This window comes from Neoarius graeffei, chromosome 7, assembly GCF_027579695.1.
Source record: "Neoarius graeffei isolate fNeoGra1 chromosome 7, fNeoGra1.pri, whole genome shotgun sequence".
Lineage (NCBI taxonomy): Eukaryota > Metazoa > Chordata > Actinopteri > Siluriformes > Ariidae > Neoarius > Neoarius graeffei.
The window spans coordinates 91,943,084-91,959,922 of record NC_083575.1 but is presented as its reverse complement, the minus strand read 5'-3'; the positions used below and the strand labels follow the sequence as shown (position 1 = coordinate 91,959,922).

Below are 16,839 nucleotides of genomic sequence, written 5' to 3'. Positions count from 1 at the left end.
CTTCAGGGCAAAAGATGATGCGCTTCATTCATACAGGCTTAAATGTGAATCATAGTTTCTGAATCAGCCTGTTGCCACAGTAAGAAATATATTTTTCCTCCTAAGGGGAATATGATTGACAACATCCGCTCTCTGTGTAAGCTATACACGGGTGCATGCTGCTGTTGGCCAGTTGCCAGCGTATCGTTTTTGTTGAGACAGCAACATGGTTTACGATTTCCCATAAATCTCACCCACAAAGGGACAACAGCATGTAATTTGCGGTGTGTGCTGTTTGCATGCAGGCATGTTATGGCTGTAAATCGTTCAGCAGGGCAGTTGGAATTGGTCACAATGCTATTTCGCATCCCTTTCCAAGACCGCAAACTGGAATAAATGGGTTCAGGGTTAGGTGCAGAGCTCTGCTGCCATGTAAAATTGCAAATTGGATTGCATATTCGCCAGCTACTCTATAGTGACTTGAAAAAAGTTCTTCAGGATAGACGCTACTCATTGGTAGTCATCTATAAGCATCTATTACCTTCTGATCAGTAACCAAATGCCATAACCACTGCCAAAATTTCTCTACCTAACATCATTACACTCCATCAAATGCAAATATTTCCCCAATGAATGCCAATATTTGTTATTAAATGCAAACACTTTCCCAATTAACATCAATATTCAATATGAAATGCAATTTTTCCAAGCTAGCACCCCATTATATTCACAAGTATTTTCAAGCTAATACAAATTTTCACCATCAAATCTAAACATTTCCAAACTAACATCACCATTCACCATGGAATCCCAATATTTCCAATTTGACACAGATATAGACCATGAAATCCAAATATTTCCCCAAGTAACACCAATGTTCATCATCAAAACCAATTTCTGCAAGCTGGCAGCGAATTAGATCACCACTGTATTCATCAATAAATTTCAACATTTCCAAATTAATACCATTATTTAATATCAAATCCAAATATTTCCCCAACCTAACACCAATGTTCACCATCAAAACTAAATATTTCCCCAATCTAACACCAATGTTCACCATCAAAACTGAATATTTCCCCAATCTAACACCAATGTTCACCATCAATACTGAATATTTCCCAAACACCAATGTTCACCATCATAACAGAATAGTTCCCAGTCTAACACCAATGTTCACCATCAATACTGAATATTTCCCAATCTAACACCAATGTTCACCATCATAACAGAATAGTTCCCAGTCTAACACCAATGTTCACCATCAATAATGAATATTCCCCAATCTAACACCAATGTTCACCATCATAACAGAATAGTTCCCAGTCAAACACCAGTGTTCACCATCAAAACTGAATATTTCCCCAATTTAACACCAATGTTCACCAACAAAATAAAATATCTCCCATCTAACACCAACGTTCACCATCAAAACTGAATATTTCCCCAATCTAACACCAATGTTCATCATCAATACTGAATATTTCCCCAATCTCACACCAATGTTCACCAACAAAATAAAATATCTCCCATCGAACACCAATGTTCACCATCAAAACCAAATATTTCGTCATCTAGCACCAATATTCACCATCAACACTGAATATGTCCCAATCTAACACCAATGTTCACCATCATAACATAATATTTCCCCATCTAAGACCAATGTTCATCATCAAAACCAAATATTTCCCCAATTACCACCCATGTTCACTATAAAACTGAACAAATAATTGAACTAGTGGAGATTATATTCCAAAGACACACCAATCCTGGGTGTACTGCAGTTTGCTCCCGACAGTGATGCTTTGGATGATGATCTGTTCTGAATATTTATTATGGAGATGCAACCTGAAAATGAAATATCAGTGTTGAAAGAAAAGATCCATGGAACTTCCTTTGAATGAGGACTAAGTAGAATGTTAAGAACACTGCACTGCTAAAACTTAAAACTTTCGAGGAATGATACAGGATGAAGAATGCTTGGTTGTTAATATGCAACTATTGCCATATGTTACAGTTATATATCCATTATGGATTAATGGACTTGCTTGTTTTCTTGTCTTTCTCCCAGTTTTTCCTGGGATAGGCTCCTGTTTAACCATTAGATATGCCACACTTACAGACTTATGCTTTTCTAAGATCACAGACATCAATGACAATCCAAATGCTCTTCCTCGTGGTAGTGATTTTAAGATGCATTCTTTTGTTTTGCTCTAGGGTGCTCTGAGTGCTGTATTAAATGCCTGAGCGGGATTCCATATGCCTCTCTTATCGCCACCATCCTGCTCTATGCTGGTGTGGCACTCTTCTGTGGGTGTGGGCATGAGGCTCTCTCTGGTACCGTCACCATCCTGCAGAACTATTTTGAAGTGGTCCGATCACCAGTCGAAACCCTGGACGTGTTTACCATGTGAGTACTGACTGTCATGAAGTTACATGCTTACACAAAAACACACTGGGTATTCAGCAGGTAATGCTTCTGTACCAGAAGAAAAGAAAGGTGAGGTCAGATCCCAAGACTGTCACCAGTGGGTGCTTAAACAAGCTCTTAAGGTTGAATTTTTCATGTTGTATTAAAACTTTTGCTAAAAGTAAATGTGTGTTGCATAGATTTGAACTGTCTTCATGTTATTAAAGTAATGTTTTGACATAAATGCTAATGTGGTTAAAATTTTGTGAATATTCATCATCCAATCCCAGTATTTCCAAACAGACATCACTGTTTGCCATCAAATTCCGAATATGTCAATGTGTCATAGTGGTATAGTTGTCATTTCATGGCCAAAACATAGAAATGTCATTATCATGGCCATATCATGGTTATGTCATGAGAATGCCATGGCCATGTCATGACCGTATCATGGTTATGTCATGGCTGTATTGTGGTCATATCATGGCCATATCAAGGTTATATCATGGCTGTACTGTGGTTATATCATGGCCATATCATGATTATGTCATAGCTGTATCATGGTTATGTCATGGCTATATTGTTATCATTTCATGGCCCTATCATGGTTATGTCATGGCCCTATCATGGTTATGTCATGACCATATCATGGTTTATATCATGGCTGTACTATGGTTATATCATGGCCACATCATGGTTATATCATTACTGTATCATGGTTATGTCATGACCGTATCATGATTACATCATGGATGTATCATGGTTATGTCATGACTGTATCATGATTATATCATAGCTGTATTGTGGTCATGTCATGGCTGTATCATGGTTATATCATGGCCGTACTATGGTTATATCATTGCCATGTCATCATGGTTATATCATTGCTGTTTCATGGTTACGCCACAGCCATACCATGCTTATGTTATGAGCACACCATTTATAATGAATGATCTTCTTCGCCATTAGAATAGAATGCCTTTATTGTAACTGCACAAATGTACAATGAAATTGAATTCATCATAGGAGAGAAAAGCCGCTGCATTCGTGCGCACCGCCACTCTTGGGCACTTCAGCACAAGGCCGTCCCATGTTAACCTAACTGCATGTCTTTGAACTGTGGGGGAAACCGGAGCACCCGGAGGAAACCCACACAGACACGGGGAGAACATGAAAACTCCACACAGAAAGGCCCCTGTTGGCCACTGGGCTCGAACCCAGAACCTTCTTGCTGTGAGGCGACAGTGCTAACCACTACACCACCGTGCCGCCCTTTACTATATCATGTTTGCATCATGACCATGTCATATTTATGTCATAGCTATATAATAGTCATATCATGGCTGCATCATGGTTATGTCATGGCTGTATCAATGCCATATCTTTCCATATCATGGCCGTATCATGGTTATGTCTTGGCTGTATCATTGCTGTATCTTTTTATCATGGCCATATCATGGCACTGTTGTGGCAGTATCATGGTTGTGACATCGTTTCCCTTGGCAAAGCCCTGCAGAATTCTGCCACACACACACACCCAGGAAAGATAAGGGAAAGGCCTTAGTGTGAGGCCTGAGTCTGAGGCTTTGGCTATGGTCCCACTTAGGGAATTAAATTGTTCTGAAATCGCTATGGGTTGCCATAGTACACCTGCTCACTGCCTCTACCTGAGAGAGAGAGAGAAAATATGAAAGCAGCAGAGTAGAAAATAGACAAAAATGGGGGGGAATATTTGCACTACATGATGGATTGGCTGGAGGAAGATATGGATGGAGGGATCTCCAGAGAGAGAGAAGCAGAGATATATAAAGAGGAGATGGAGGAGGAGAGGATGGAAAGAATGAGAGCAGCAGATTGCATTAGTCACCATCTCCTTCTCTCTCTGTACAACACGCCCACTGACCATCACACACTGAAGTGCATGCGTGTAATGTGAGACTTAAACATCTCACCTCTATATTAATGCACAGTTGCAAAGAAGATATAATTCACCACTCACATGCTTTATTATAAGCATATTTGATTTCATTTACTCAAGCCATTAAATGAACTCAATCATATTTTCAATAATATTGATGTGATTTGCTATGACATTCAATCTTCCACTGCACACCAGGCACAAGAAGTGCCTCTTCACTACACTGGTAATGAGAAATTCTTCCCTCCCCAAAAGTCACATCTCTAAAAAGTAATTAGAGCTTCATTTACTAACATCTATAATTTGACTGACGACTTCAATTAAATGAGAGAACGCAGAGTTAAACAAGTGTATTCATATAATCTCATCTCATCATCTCTAGCCGCTTTATCCTGTTCTACAGGGTCGCAGGCAAGCTGGAGCCTATCCCAGCTGACTACGGGCGAAAGGCGGGGTACACCCTGGACAAGTCGCCAGGTCATCACAGGGCTGACACATAGACACAGACAACCATTCACACTCACATTCACACCTACGCTCAATTTAGAGTCACCAGTTAACCTAACCTGCATGTCTTTGGACTGTGGGGGTAACCGGAGCACCCGGAGGAAACCCACGCGGACACGGGGAGAACATGCAAACTCCGCACAGAAAGGCCCTCGCCGGCCACGGGGCTCGAACCCGGACCTTCTTGCTGTGAGGCGACAGCGCTAACCACTATACCACCCACCGTGCCGTCCCCTCATATAATCTGTTCTTTCAAAATATCTTACAAAGAGTAAAGTGGAAAGAAGTCAATCTGACAGCATGCTAGAATAAAAAAAATATGTATATCAAGAGTGCACTTTCATACTGTAGATTTTGAAATGCTACAGAAATTAATAGATTTGCATCTTATGGGTTACTTGCACTCAGGTTGTGTTGTAGTCAAGACCATCTACATTACATCAGAATCAGAATGCCCTTTATTGTCTTTGCATATTAACATAAAATGAAATTTGGTGTCTCTTGTAAAACAAAAGAAAACTGTACCCCATTCACTTTTCTGATGGTGTAGTGGTTAGCACTGTTGCTTCACAGCAAGAAGGTTCTGGGTTTGAGCCCAGCGGCCGGTGAGGGCCTTTCTGTGCGGAGTTTGCATGTTCTCCCCGTGTCCGCGTGGGTTTCCTCCAGGTGCTCCGGTTTCCCCCACAGTCCAAAGACATGCAGGTTAGGGTAACTGGTGACTCTAAATTGACCGTGGGTGTGACTGTGAGTGTGAATGGCTGTTTGTCTCTATGCGATGATCTGGCGACTTGTCCAGGGTGTACCCCGCCTCTTGCCTATAGTCAGCTGGGATAGGCACAGGATAAGCGGTTACAGATAATAGATGGATGGATGTACCCCATTCACTCACTTACACACATTAAAAGGAGCTATCAATTAACTAAGTAATAACTCAAAATATATTTTAAATAGAAATTTAAAATATATAAACAACTTAAAGTGGCTTATGCAGTTATGGCACGTTCGTGTATTATGATTGCAATTGAGGTAAAGTTGTTGTGGTGGCAGTGGAGAGGTGTGAGTTCAATTCACTGATAGCTGTTGGGTAGAAGCTGTTCCTGAGTCTGAAAGTGTGGGCCTTTAAGGCTCTGTAGCATCTTCCAGATGGCTGTAGTGAGAACAGGTGATGAATTGGATGTGTATTGTCCTTAATGTTGTTGCAGGCTCTGCTGAGGCAGCGAGCTCTGTAGATGTCCTCCAGGGGAGGAAGGGGGAGTCTGGTGAATTTTTGTGCTGTATTAATAACCCTCTGAAGAGCTGCTCTGTCTGCTGTTGAACAATTTCCATACCAGGCTGTTATGCAACATATCAATATGCTCTCGACTGAGCAGTGGTAGAATGACTCCAGCAGCTTTGCAGAGAGGTTGGTCTTCCTCAGAGTCCTTAGGAAGTATAGTCTTTGTTGAGCCTTTTTGACCAGAGTACTGGAGTTAACCATCCACTTGAGGTCCTCACTGATGTGGGTACTCAGGAACTTAAAACTGGAAGCCCTCTCCACCTCCTCTCCCCTTATTTCCAGTGGCAGGGACTCCTCCTCATGCTGTCTGAAGTCTATAAGAAACTCCTTTATCTTTTTGACGTTTAGTGACAGGTTGTTATCTACACGCCATTCAGTCAGCTTGCAGACCTCATCTCTATAAGCTGTCTCATTGCCATTAGAGATCAGTCCCACTACTGTTGTGTCATCGGCAAACTTTATAATTGTATTTGTGACATGAGCATTACAGGCATTTAGCAGACACTCTTATCCAGAGCAATGTACAACATATCCAGAATAGCCTGGGGGGCAGTTGGGGGTTAGGTGCCTTGTTCAAGGGCACTTCAGCTATTCATGCTGGTCCAGGGAATTGAACTGGTGACCTTTTGGTCCCAAAGCTGCTTCTCTAGCCATTAGGCCATGGCTTCCCCCTAAACTGAGACCAATTCATGACCAAGACCAGAGTGTATCAAGACCGAGACAAGGCCAAGAATTTGAGGGGATGAGATCATGTCAAGACCAAAGCAGGGTGAGACCGAGTCAAGACCAGGACCAGACCAGTGTGTGTGTGTGAAGGGGGGTAGGGTAGGGGTGACAGCCATTAACAGGAATAAAAATTTCAAATTAGCAATGAGTCACGTTATTGGTCACATTTCATCTTATCTCATCTCATCTCATCTCATTATCTCTAGCCGCTTTATCCTTCTACAGGGTCGCAGGCAAGCTGGAGCCTATCCCAGCTGACTACGGGCGAAAGGCGGGGTACACCCTGGACAAGTCACCAGGTCATCACAGGGCTGACACATAGACAACCATTCACACTCACATTCACACCTACGCTCAATTTAGAGTCACCAGTTAACCTAACCTGCATGTCTTTGGACTGTGGGGGAAACCGGAGCACCCGGAGGAAACCCACGCGGACACGGGGAGAACATGCAAACTCCGCACAGAAAGGCCCTCGCCGGCCATGGGGCTCGAACCCAGGACCTTCTTGCTGTGAGGCGACAGCGCTAACCACTACACCACCGTGCCGCCTTGGTCACATTTGAAGCAAGAAATTTTGCATTCAATCACAGTAATGATGTTAACAAATGAATCAGACAATTCATAGTCAATTTTATGAAATCCCCACAGTTGTGGTATTGACCAACCTTGAAATAAAATTGCAAGTCCTCCATGTCTGACAACGAGACAAGACCAAATAAAAATGTGGTCGATTCCGAGATCTTCAAAAAGTGGTCTTGAGAACAGTCTCGAGTACTACGACACTACACTCGGGGATCTGATGCATTTCCATTTTGAAATTGTGTGGTTCTCACATTTCCGGTAGCCTTGTTTACATCCATCAGTACACAAGGTTTTGTGCATAAACCATCGATATGCATGTTTCTATGCACTGAACCTTATTTATTGGTTTCTTCTTGTGCAGGACAACATCTGTGTTTACACAAACTCCTGGTAGCACACATGGGAGAAGCCATGGCCTAGAGGTTAGAGAAGTAGCTTTGGGACCAAAAGGTCACTGCTTTAATTCCTTGGACCAGCAGGAATGGATGAAGTCCCCTTGAGCAAGGAACTTAACCCCAATTGCTCCCTGGGTGGGGTGTGTCAGGGTCCTGTTGTACATCACTCTGGATAAAAGTGTCTGCTAAATGCCTGTAATGTAATGTAATACATATGCAGGCCCCCCTGGTGGTAAAGTGCATTCGCATGTTAATGATTATGAGGAGTAAACCGAGCCCATCCCAATTATTGTCCATCATATAGTGCTCATGACATGTCAAGTAAAATAATATATAAAAAGCACATCTGAAGACTGATCACTCTGATGCCTTTCTTAAAGTTTTGGCACACACTGAGAATGCGTTTTTAAGAAGTGCAGGAAATTATTTGCTGTGATTAATGAGTGGCTAATCTGTTTCCTTTTGCCCTAGTGCACTTTTAGTTGATTTTTATTCTAGAGACATGGGTATATTTCAATAAGAAGTCGCAGACTTTCCAACTAACTATCAGGGGTGAGAATTTTCCGCAGATCCGTGGAATTCCGAGTTTTTCCCGCTGAAAATGTAATTTTTGTGAAACGTGTAAATCCGTTGAGAAAATTTCGGGGGGGGGGGGGGGGGGGGGAGGGGTTCGGGGTGTGTGTGTATGGTTAACGATCTGTGGTCACCTTATAACGCAGACATCCCGAGTCTCCCGGAAGTTCCGGGAGTCTCCCGCATATTGATAGCGGCTCCCTGATGCCCGCAAATTGGAGACTATCTCCTGCAATCTAGAGCAAGCGAGCAAGAGCATGCACGCGAAACATTGTCTACCTCGCGCATCTTAGAATGTGCGCATATGACGGAGCGCGAGAGAGAGACTGCGCGTGTGCCTGTTCATGGAGCGCATGCTAGACAAAGAGCATACTGATTGGGTTACTCAGGAAAATAAGCCAATCAGCTTTCAGTGTGGGCGGGCTTTTATCCCTTTTCTTGAGGACCGACGTTTTCAGTTGAGTCAGTGCAGCCTACAGGATCGGCATGGCAGAGAGAGAGTGCGTGCCCCAAAAAACGAAATACAAAACCCACTTCAGCTCAGATTACACAAAAGAATCTCCCTGTCTAATAATCTCCCTGTCTAATAAGGGTCAACAATAATTACAGTTTTGCGCGATGTACTGTTTGCAGCAGTGGTTTCAGCATTGCCCATGGTGGCTTAAATGATTGTAAAGGACATGTTGAGGTGAGGAGTGTCAGTTCATGTGCATTATATTTAGGTCTACAACAGGCTGGCATGAAAAGACCAAACTTACTGAAGATTTCCGTAAAGTAACAATGTATGAATATACATCATATATATCAAATACACGTCATATATAAGTGTGTATCTTTTTATAAATGGGGTTAGCTTATCTAATGTAGCATGTTGGGGAGAATCATAGTATCATATCTATATTTCTGATAAAATTTTAGGTATGATACCGTGTATAACTCTCCTACTTATTGCTCATTTCATAGGGGGACGGGGGGAATTGCTGGCGTGTGCCGCGCGGGAGCGTCTGCCCAAATTTTTTAGGCCGAGATGAACTTAGCTTTTGATTTTAAAAAAATTTCCAATATGTAATGCCAATTGTACATGCCTGTTCTTTAATTCAAAATCACCATCCTGATCTTCAGATTGACCGTATGGTATCTGTATTACATTACACAACATCCTGTCCAGATAAAACCTAGTTAGTCCACACAACAGTTGAAAGGGAAGTGATGAGTGATGTTGAATGTTGCCTGCTTAATATGCAAGACCTCCTGCTACCATGATAACGTCAGAAGAAAGCTTAAGAGAATTATATGATAGAACTTTTTTCTGGTTTGCACTTCATTGTAAAGGATTAGAGTATTCAAAGACATGAATAGCTAAAATGCAGAAATATAATACTGTAGAGCTCGTTTATATTAAAAGGTGCATTGATTTTTTTTGGAAATCATCAAATGTGAATTGATTAAAAACAAGTCTCTTGTCCCATATTAATCATTTTCACCTGGTAGTCCACCAAGAAGGGGAATTTATCTCATCTCATCTCATTATCTCTAGCCGCTTTATCCTGTTCTACAGGGTCGCAGGCAAGCTGGAGCCTATCCCAGCTGACTACGGGCGAAAGGCGGGGTACACCCTGGACAAGTCGCCAGGTCATCACAGGGCTGACACATAGACACAGACAACCATTCACACTCACATTCACACCTACGGTCAATTTAGAGTCACCAGTTAACCTAACCTGCATGTCTTTGGACTGTGGGGGAAACCAGAGCAACCGGAGGAAACCCACGCGGACACGGGGAGAACATGCAAACTCCGCACAGAAAGGCCCTCGCCGGCCACGGGGCTCGAACCCGGACCTTCTTGCTGTGAGGCGGCAGCGCTAACCACTACACCACCGTGCCGCCCCTAAGGGGAATTTATTTCCAAATAAATTGCAACTTTTTGCTGATAAAATTAATGGTTTTGGGGTAAAAAAAATAGCCAAAAATCATTAGCTCCCGCCCCCTGGGCCCCCACCGGGGCTCTGCCAGGGAAATCGATAAATCAAACGGGATAAAGAACTGTTTCCGATGGGCATGGCTCGATAGTAGTGTTACCATGCAGATAGGGACACAAACTGTGACGACGTGCCTGACGGAACATATCCGAAAAGTGGACGTGCTGGGAAAGGTTCTGTGTATTCTGTGCTCAGATATGATCAATTATGGAAACAAAGGAGCTAGAAACGTCCAGGAGCACATCAAAACAAAAAAGCACAAAGGTACATTTTACTTAAATTGTCAAAGATAGAGTCAGGAGGAATCTAACGCTACGTTCACACTGCAAGGCTTAATGCTCAATTCCGATTTTTTTGTGAAATCCGATTTTTTTGTGAGGTCGTTCACATTAACAAATATATGCGACTTGTATGTGATCCTCAGTATGAACGAAAAGCGACCTAAAAGTGTTCCGCATGCGCATTGCAGGATACGACGACGTCACACGCAGTGAGCATGGCCAGTGTTTACGGAAGTAAAACCGCCCGGTTGCGGTATGACCCATCCAATCTAGCTTGAATAGCTGCATCCCCCCAAATGGAAATCAGCTCCCTAACCTCTGCGTCCTTCCATTGAGAAGATTCAGAACCTTCACAGCCTGAAGCGTCCCTCACATTGATGTCATGCGCCATGTTGTTGTAACTTTTTTTGAGAGACCCGCCGCCTACTTCAGCGCAGAATAGTGACGTTTGTGGCTTGTTGATGACGTGTAAGTCGGATGAATGCGACCTGGCAGTTCAGACTGAAGTCGCATATGAAAAGAGCGGATAGGAATCGGAATTAGGACCACATATCCAAACGGCCTGGGTCGGATTTGAAAAAATCGGATCTGTGTCGTTCATATTGTCAATAAAAGATCGGATACAGGTCACATATGGGCGAAAAGATCGGATTTGAGTCACTTCAGCCTGCAGTGTGAACGTAGCCTAATATATCGTTACGGTTACCTCCATTATCGCTCACGATATATATTTGTTATCTTAAAATTTATAAACGTTTTAAACCATCATTGAATTTGAAAACATTCATTCATATATATATAAGGCGCACCCCCCTTTGAACGCCCCCCCCCATGCATGCTTTGCGTGCGTCATGTCTGCCCTTGGCAGACATTTCAGAGTTTTTTTAAATGTCCCATTCTCATCCCTGAACTATGAACTGAATAATGACACGTCTTTCTTGCATTCATATCACTCATGCTGCAGTAGATTACATTTCCAGACAGCAGAAAAGGCAACAATAGTGGCAATCCATTCATAAATGAAGGCTAGAAAATAAACCATCTTCATGCAGCAGTATCTCTACCGTACTTCATTGTTGATGTTCACCTTCTTTGACCTTTTGTCATGCCGAATGTTGTCTGTGGGTGGCACGGTTGTGCAGTGGTTAGCACTGTTGCCTCACAAGAAGGTTCTGGGTTTGAGCCCAGTGGCTGATGGGGGCTTTTCTGTGTGGAGTTTGCACGTTCTCCACGTGTCTGCGTGGGTCTCCTCCGGGTGCTCTGGTTTCCTCTACAGTCCAAAGACATGCACTTGGGCTAATTGGCTAATTAGTTCAACTAATTGACTACTCCAAATTGTCCCTGACCAAAAGCAGCACTGTACTTACTTGCTAAACCAAGAAACCCTAGGAAAGGGACCCAACCCAGAACACACTGGATGGGCAAAGAAGAAGCAGAATATTGTCTGTAACAAGCAGTGCCATGAGCAGGAAACTGAGATTTTTGAAAGGAAGCGTTTTCCCATAAATAGAAATTGGTGCGTGTTTCTTTTTGCAAATATTTGTGGCTGTGCCCGAGAATGTGTAGGATTTGTTAATGTCCACTGCATTGAGCTGTGTGATAAATGCCCATTTCTTGTGGGTATTGATGGCTCTTATGCACAAACATAGAACTTGTTCTATGCACGCTTTGATAAATCAGACCCCAGATCAGCTAGTTGAAGGATTGGAGAAGACCAGCAAAAATCCCAGTGCAGTTGTTGAACAGTCGTTGGACCAACCAGTTCTAGGGACTTATTGAGGGGAACTACCCAACTACCTTCAAGGGATTTTTTTTTCTGTTTGCTTTTGTACCACCAGTAGGAATGCTGAAGTGATGTAAGCTGGCTTGCTTGCATGACGTTACCAGGAAAAGCTAGTAAGATTTTTATATTTTGCTTAGATGTGTCAAAATCATGCTGTATTTACTCTATCGCATAGGCACTCAATACAGCCTGGATTTTCCCACATTTTTTTTAAACTCTAACATTAAAGAGCTGTTTTTTACACGGCTTTAAATGTTTTACACACGTTTTTAAAAATAATGGTTGGCGGTGCTGCATCTGCTTGTTTTTGACCAATCACTGTACGCTTACATCACTCATGGTTCCTCTTGAGCTGGGAGAGAACCTACTCTGAAGTAGGAGCTAAAAAAAAAAAAAGTCCCTTGACTCAGCATTCTAATAATTATGATCATCCTCAGTTCCTGTAGTGCGCATACACAGAATAGGGAGAACTTCCTCTAACAGTTCTAAGAACTATGAAGAAGTTTCTCTGGGCTGAAAGCAACTAAAACATACCGTTTGCAGCTATTTCTCAGCTTGCTTGTAGGGGCTTCAGTCACCGATTGTAAAATGCTGCAATCATGACTGTAGTGAATGAATCAGAAATGCAACCCCGATTCCAAAAAAGTTGGGACAAAGTACAAATTGTAAATAAAAACGGGATGCAATGATGTGGAAGTTTCAAAATTCCATATTTTATTCAGAATAGAACATAGATGACATATCAAATGTTTAAACTGAGAAAATGTATCATTTAAAGAGAAAAATTAGGTGATTTTAAATTTCATGACAACAACACATCTCAAAAAAGTTGGGACAAGGCCATGTTTCCCACTGTGAGACATCCCCTTTTCTCTTTACAACAGTCTGTAAACGTCTGGGGACTGAGGAGACAAATTGCTCAAGTTTAGGGATAGGAATGTTAACCCATTCTTGTCTAATGTAGGATTCTAGTTGCTTAACCGTCTTAGGTCTTTTTTGTCGTATCTTCCGTTTTATGATGCGCCAAATGTTTTCTATGGGTGAAAGATCTGGACTGCAGGCTGGCCAGTTCAGTACCCGGACCCTTCTTCTACGCAGCCATGATGCTGTAATTGATGCAGTATGTGGTTTGGCATTGTCATGTTGGAAAATGCAAGGTCTTCCCTGAAAGAGACGTCGTCTGGATGGGAGCATATGTTGCTCTAGAACCTGGATATACCTTTCAGCATTGATGGTGTCTTTCCAGATGTGTAAGCTGCCCATGCCACACGCACTAATGCAACCCCATATCATCAGAGATGCAGGCTTCTGAACTGAGCGCTGATAACTTGGGTCGTCCTTCTGCTCTTTAGTCCGAATGACACGGCGTCCCTGATTTCCATAAAGAACTTCAAATTTTGATTCGTCTGACCACAGAACAGTTTTCCACTTTGCCACAGTCCATTTTAAATGAGCCTTGGCCCAGAGAAGACGTCTGCGCTTCTGGATCATGTTTAGATACGGCTTCTTCTTTGAACTATAGAGTTTTAGCTGGCAATGGTGAATTGTGTTCACAGATAATGTTCTCTGGAAATATTCCTGAGCCCATTTTGTGATTTCCAATACAGAAGCATGCCTGTATGTGATGCAGTGCCGTCTAAGGGCCCGAAGATCACGGGCACCCAGTATGGTTTCCCGGCCTTGACCCTTACGCACAGAGATTCTTCCAGATTCTCTGAATCTTTTGATGATGTTATGCACTGTAGATGGTGATATGTTCAAACTCTTTGCAATTTTACACTGTCGAACTCCTTTCTCATATTGCTCCACTATTTGTCGGCGCAGAATTAGGGGGATTGGTGATCCTCTTCCCATCTTTACTTCTGAGAGCCGCTGCCACTCCAAGATGCTCTTTTTATACCCAGTCATGTTAATGACCTATTGCCAATTGACCTAATGAGTTGCAATTTGGTCCTCCAGCTGTTCCTTTTTTGTACCTTTAACTTTTCCAGCCTCTTATTGCCCCTGTCCCAACTTTTTTGAGACGTGTTGCTGTCATGAAATTTCAAATGAGCCAATATTTGGCATGAAATTTCAAAATGTCTCACTTTCGACATTTGATATGTTGTCTATGTTCGATTGTGAATACAATATCAGTTTTTGAGATTTGTAAATTATTGCATTCCGTTTTTATTTACAATTTGTACTTTGTCCCAACTTTTTTGGAATCGGGGTTGTATAGTAACCATCATAAATATAATTTAGAGCTGTGTCTGTGGGTGTATAGCAAGAAATATCACACTGTTTTGTTGTATTGTAAATTATAACTGTAACATTAACTGTTATGACGTTTCATATTTATCAGGTGAAATGAGCCAGTCATGAATAGTTTTGCAATGTCTCAGCTGAACATAAGATCAGGGTAATGTGTTTGACGAGTTCATTGTGTACTTTTTCAGGATTGATATCCTGAAGTATGTGATCTACGGTGTGGCTGCAGCGTTTTTTGTCTACGGGATCCTGCTGATGGTCGAGGGATTTTTCACCACTGGGGCAATCCGCGACCTCTATGGAGATTTCAAGATCACGACCTGTGGCCGCTGCGTGAGTGCCTGGGTAAGACACAAGGCTACATGAGGGGTGTAATGAAAATTGACTTGACTGTATGTATCTGTATTTGGGCTTTTTTCCCCCACTAAGCCCCCTTGAAACACTGAGGAAAAAAACAGATGTAGAAATGTCAGTGAACGACAGCAGTGTCAGTACGATGTGTGAATTCTGGCTCTGACAGTTCGTCAGCCTCATCTACATCACTCCTGTTCATGATTGGGCTTAACTAGAGATGAACTCATGACTGTTTTATTTGTTCTTGCCTGCAATATTTTCTAACAAATTTCATTGGTTATGCGTCCCAGAATGTAAACAAATTAGAAGCATAATTTAGCCCATGTTTACATTAGACCGTATCAGCGGATCATCAGATTAACATTTTTAAAACGATTAGTGTGCACACAGCAACACCAATACACGATTTGCGTGCACACAGCAACACCAATACACGGATACGCTCGGCTCCGCAGGCATCCTGCGCTCCAAATCACTCCACCCTGAACAGCGAGTGCCCTCTGGAGGGTGCGCACTCCAGCCCTGCGCAGCTCACACAGCGCGCGAGTGAAGCGCACGAGCAGTGATTCGGGACTGAGCCGCTGTGTGTGTGATCCCAGCGCATATCACTTACCACTTGCAAGTGGAAGGATGGCAAGCCTAAAGACAATCATAACTACACAATGGGCAGTATTTGCATCAGTATTTGCAATATTTTCATACTTTTATACTCTTTAATGAAAGGTGATACAAGGCGGAAGTCCGCGCCGTTTTTCAGCAGTCGCGTCACATGACTAACGCCAGCGAATCAGGAAGGTGGATGTCACAGTGACGTTGTCCAATGACGACGCCAGCTAGAGCTCAGCACAGCGTATCTGCGTATCTGCGTATTCTCAATGTTTACACAGCACTGGAGCTGACACGATCTGGATTGAATACGTGGACCCTGGCGGATTCCCGTTTCCCGGCGTTTCCAGGCGGTTTAATGTAAACGGACAGTGCATCCGTGAAGAAAACGAGACAGATACGGTCTAATGTAAACTTGGCCTTAAATTGCTGCACCCTGACCAGGCAGTTACTAAGGATGAATGAATGAAAGCTGGAAATGGATTATACATATCTGTTCACACACTCGGACATGTAGAGCCTATAGATTGCTTGTACTGTACATCACTGTTAATTAAAATGTATTTAAAGTGACACAGGTCAATGTGCTGGTTCAGGAATCATTTAACCCACACCCCTTTCTGAATTGTTTGAGCTGATACCCATCCCCATAGCTGGTATGCATCATCTTGTTTCAATACATTTTATTTCCTAATGTGGGGCGTCCTAACCACGTGCTAGTCTGTTTACAAACCGCTCGCTCAGCAACCAGTTTGGAAAAGTCACATGAGGTCATGCGCAGTCAGCGGTCATGACCGTGGAGCCACAGCAAACATGACGGATTGCCCAGATTGAACGAAGACTCCTAAATTGAGACAAAAAATTACGATTTTAAGGAAGTATCTGACATTGTCAGAGGCAAAATATGCGAGAAAAGAGAGGGGGAAAAACACAGCAGACAAGCCGAGTAAATATTGCTGACTCTTGGGCGCTCGCTTCTGTGTCAGAGGTCGCCGGTTCCACCATGTTTGTTGCGACCTCACTCATTATAATATTATAATGAAGATAAACTTCATCTGTTTCTGTACCCGAGTGTAAACATTAGCGCCTGGTGTTTTTCCAGCTCATTCTCCTTCACAGGCACAAGGCATCGGGCAATAGAATGTGTGATTCAAGTACCTAGGGGTTATTCTGTCTCCACAGGGACAGAATATTCATCTTTTTAATACATC

At 42.6% G+C, this 16,839-nt stretch overlaps 1 protein-coding gene across 2 annotated transcripts in view; it reads left to right on the top strand.

Annotated features, from left to right (window-relative positions):
* Positions 1-16,839, top strand: part of gpm6ab (glycoprotein M6Ab) — a 195,619-nt gene that overhangs the window by 152,219 nt on the left and 26,561 nt on the right. For both annotated transcript variants that reach the window (XM_060926570.1, XM_060926569.1), the window contains exons 2-3: positions 2,200-2,392; positions 14,857-15,013. In XM_060926570.1, coding sequence (XP_060782553.1) covers positions 2,200-2,392; positions 14,857-15,013 — 350 coding nt within the window. The remainder of the gene's footprint in view (positions 1-2,199; positions 2,393-14,856; positions 15,014-16,839) is intronic.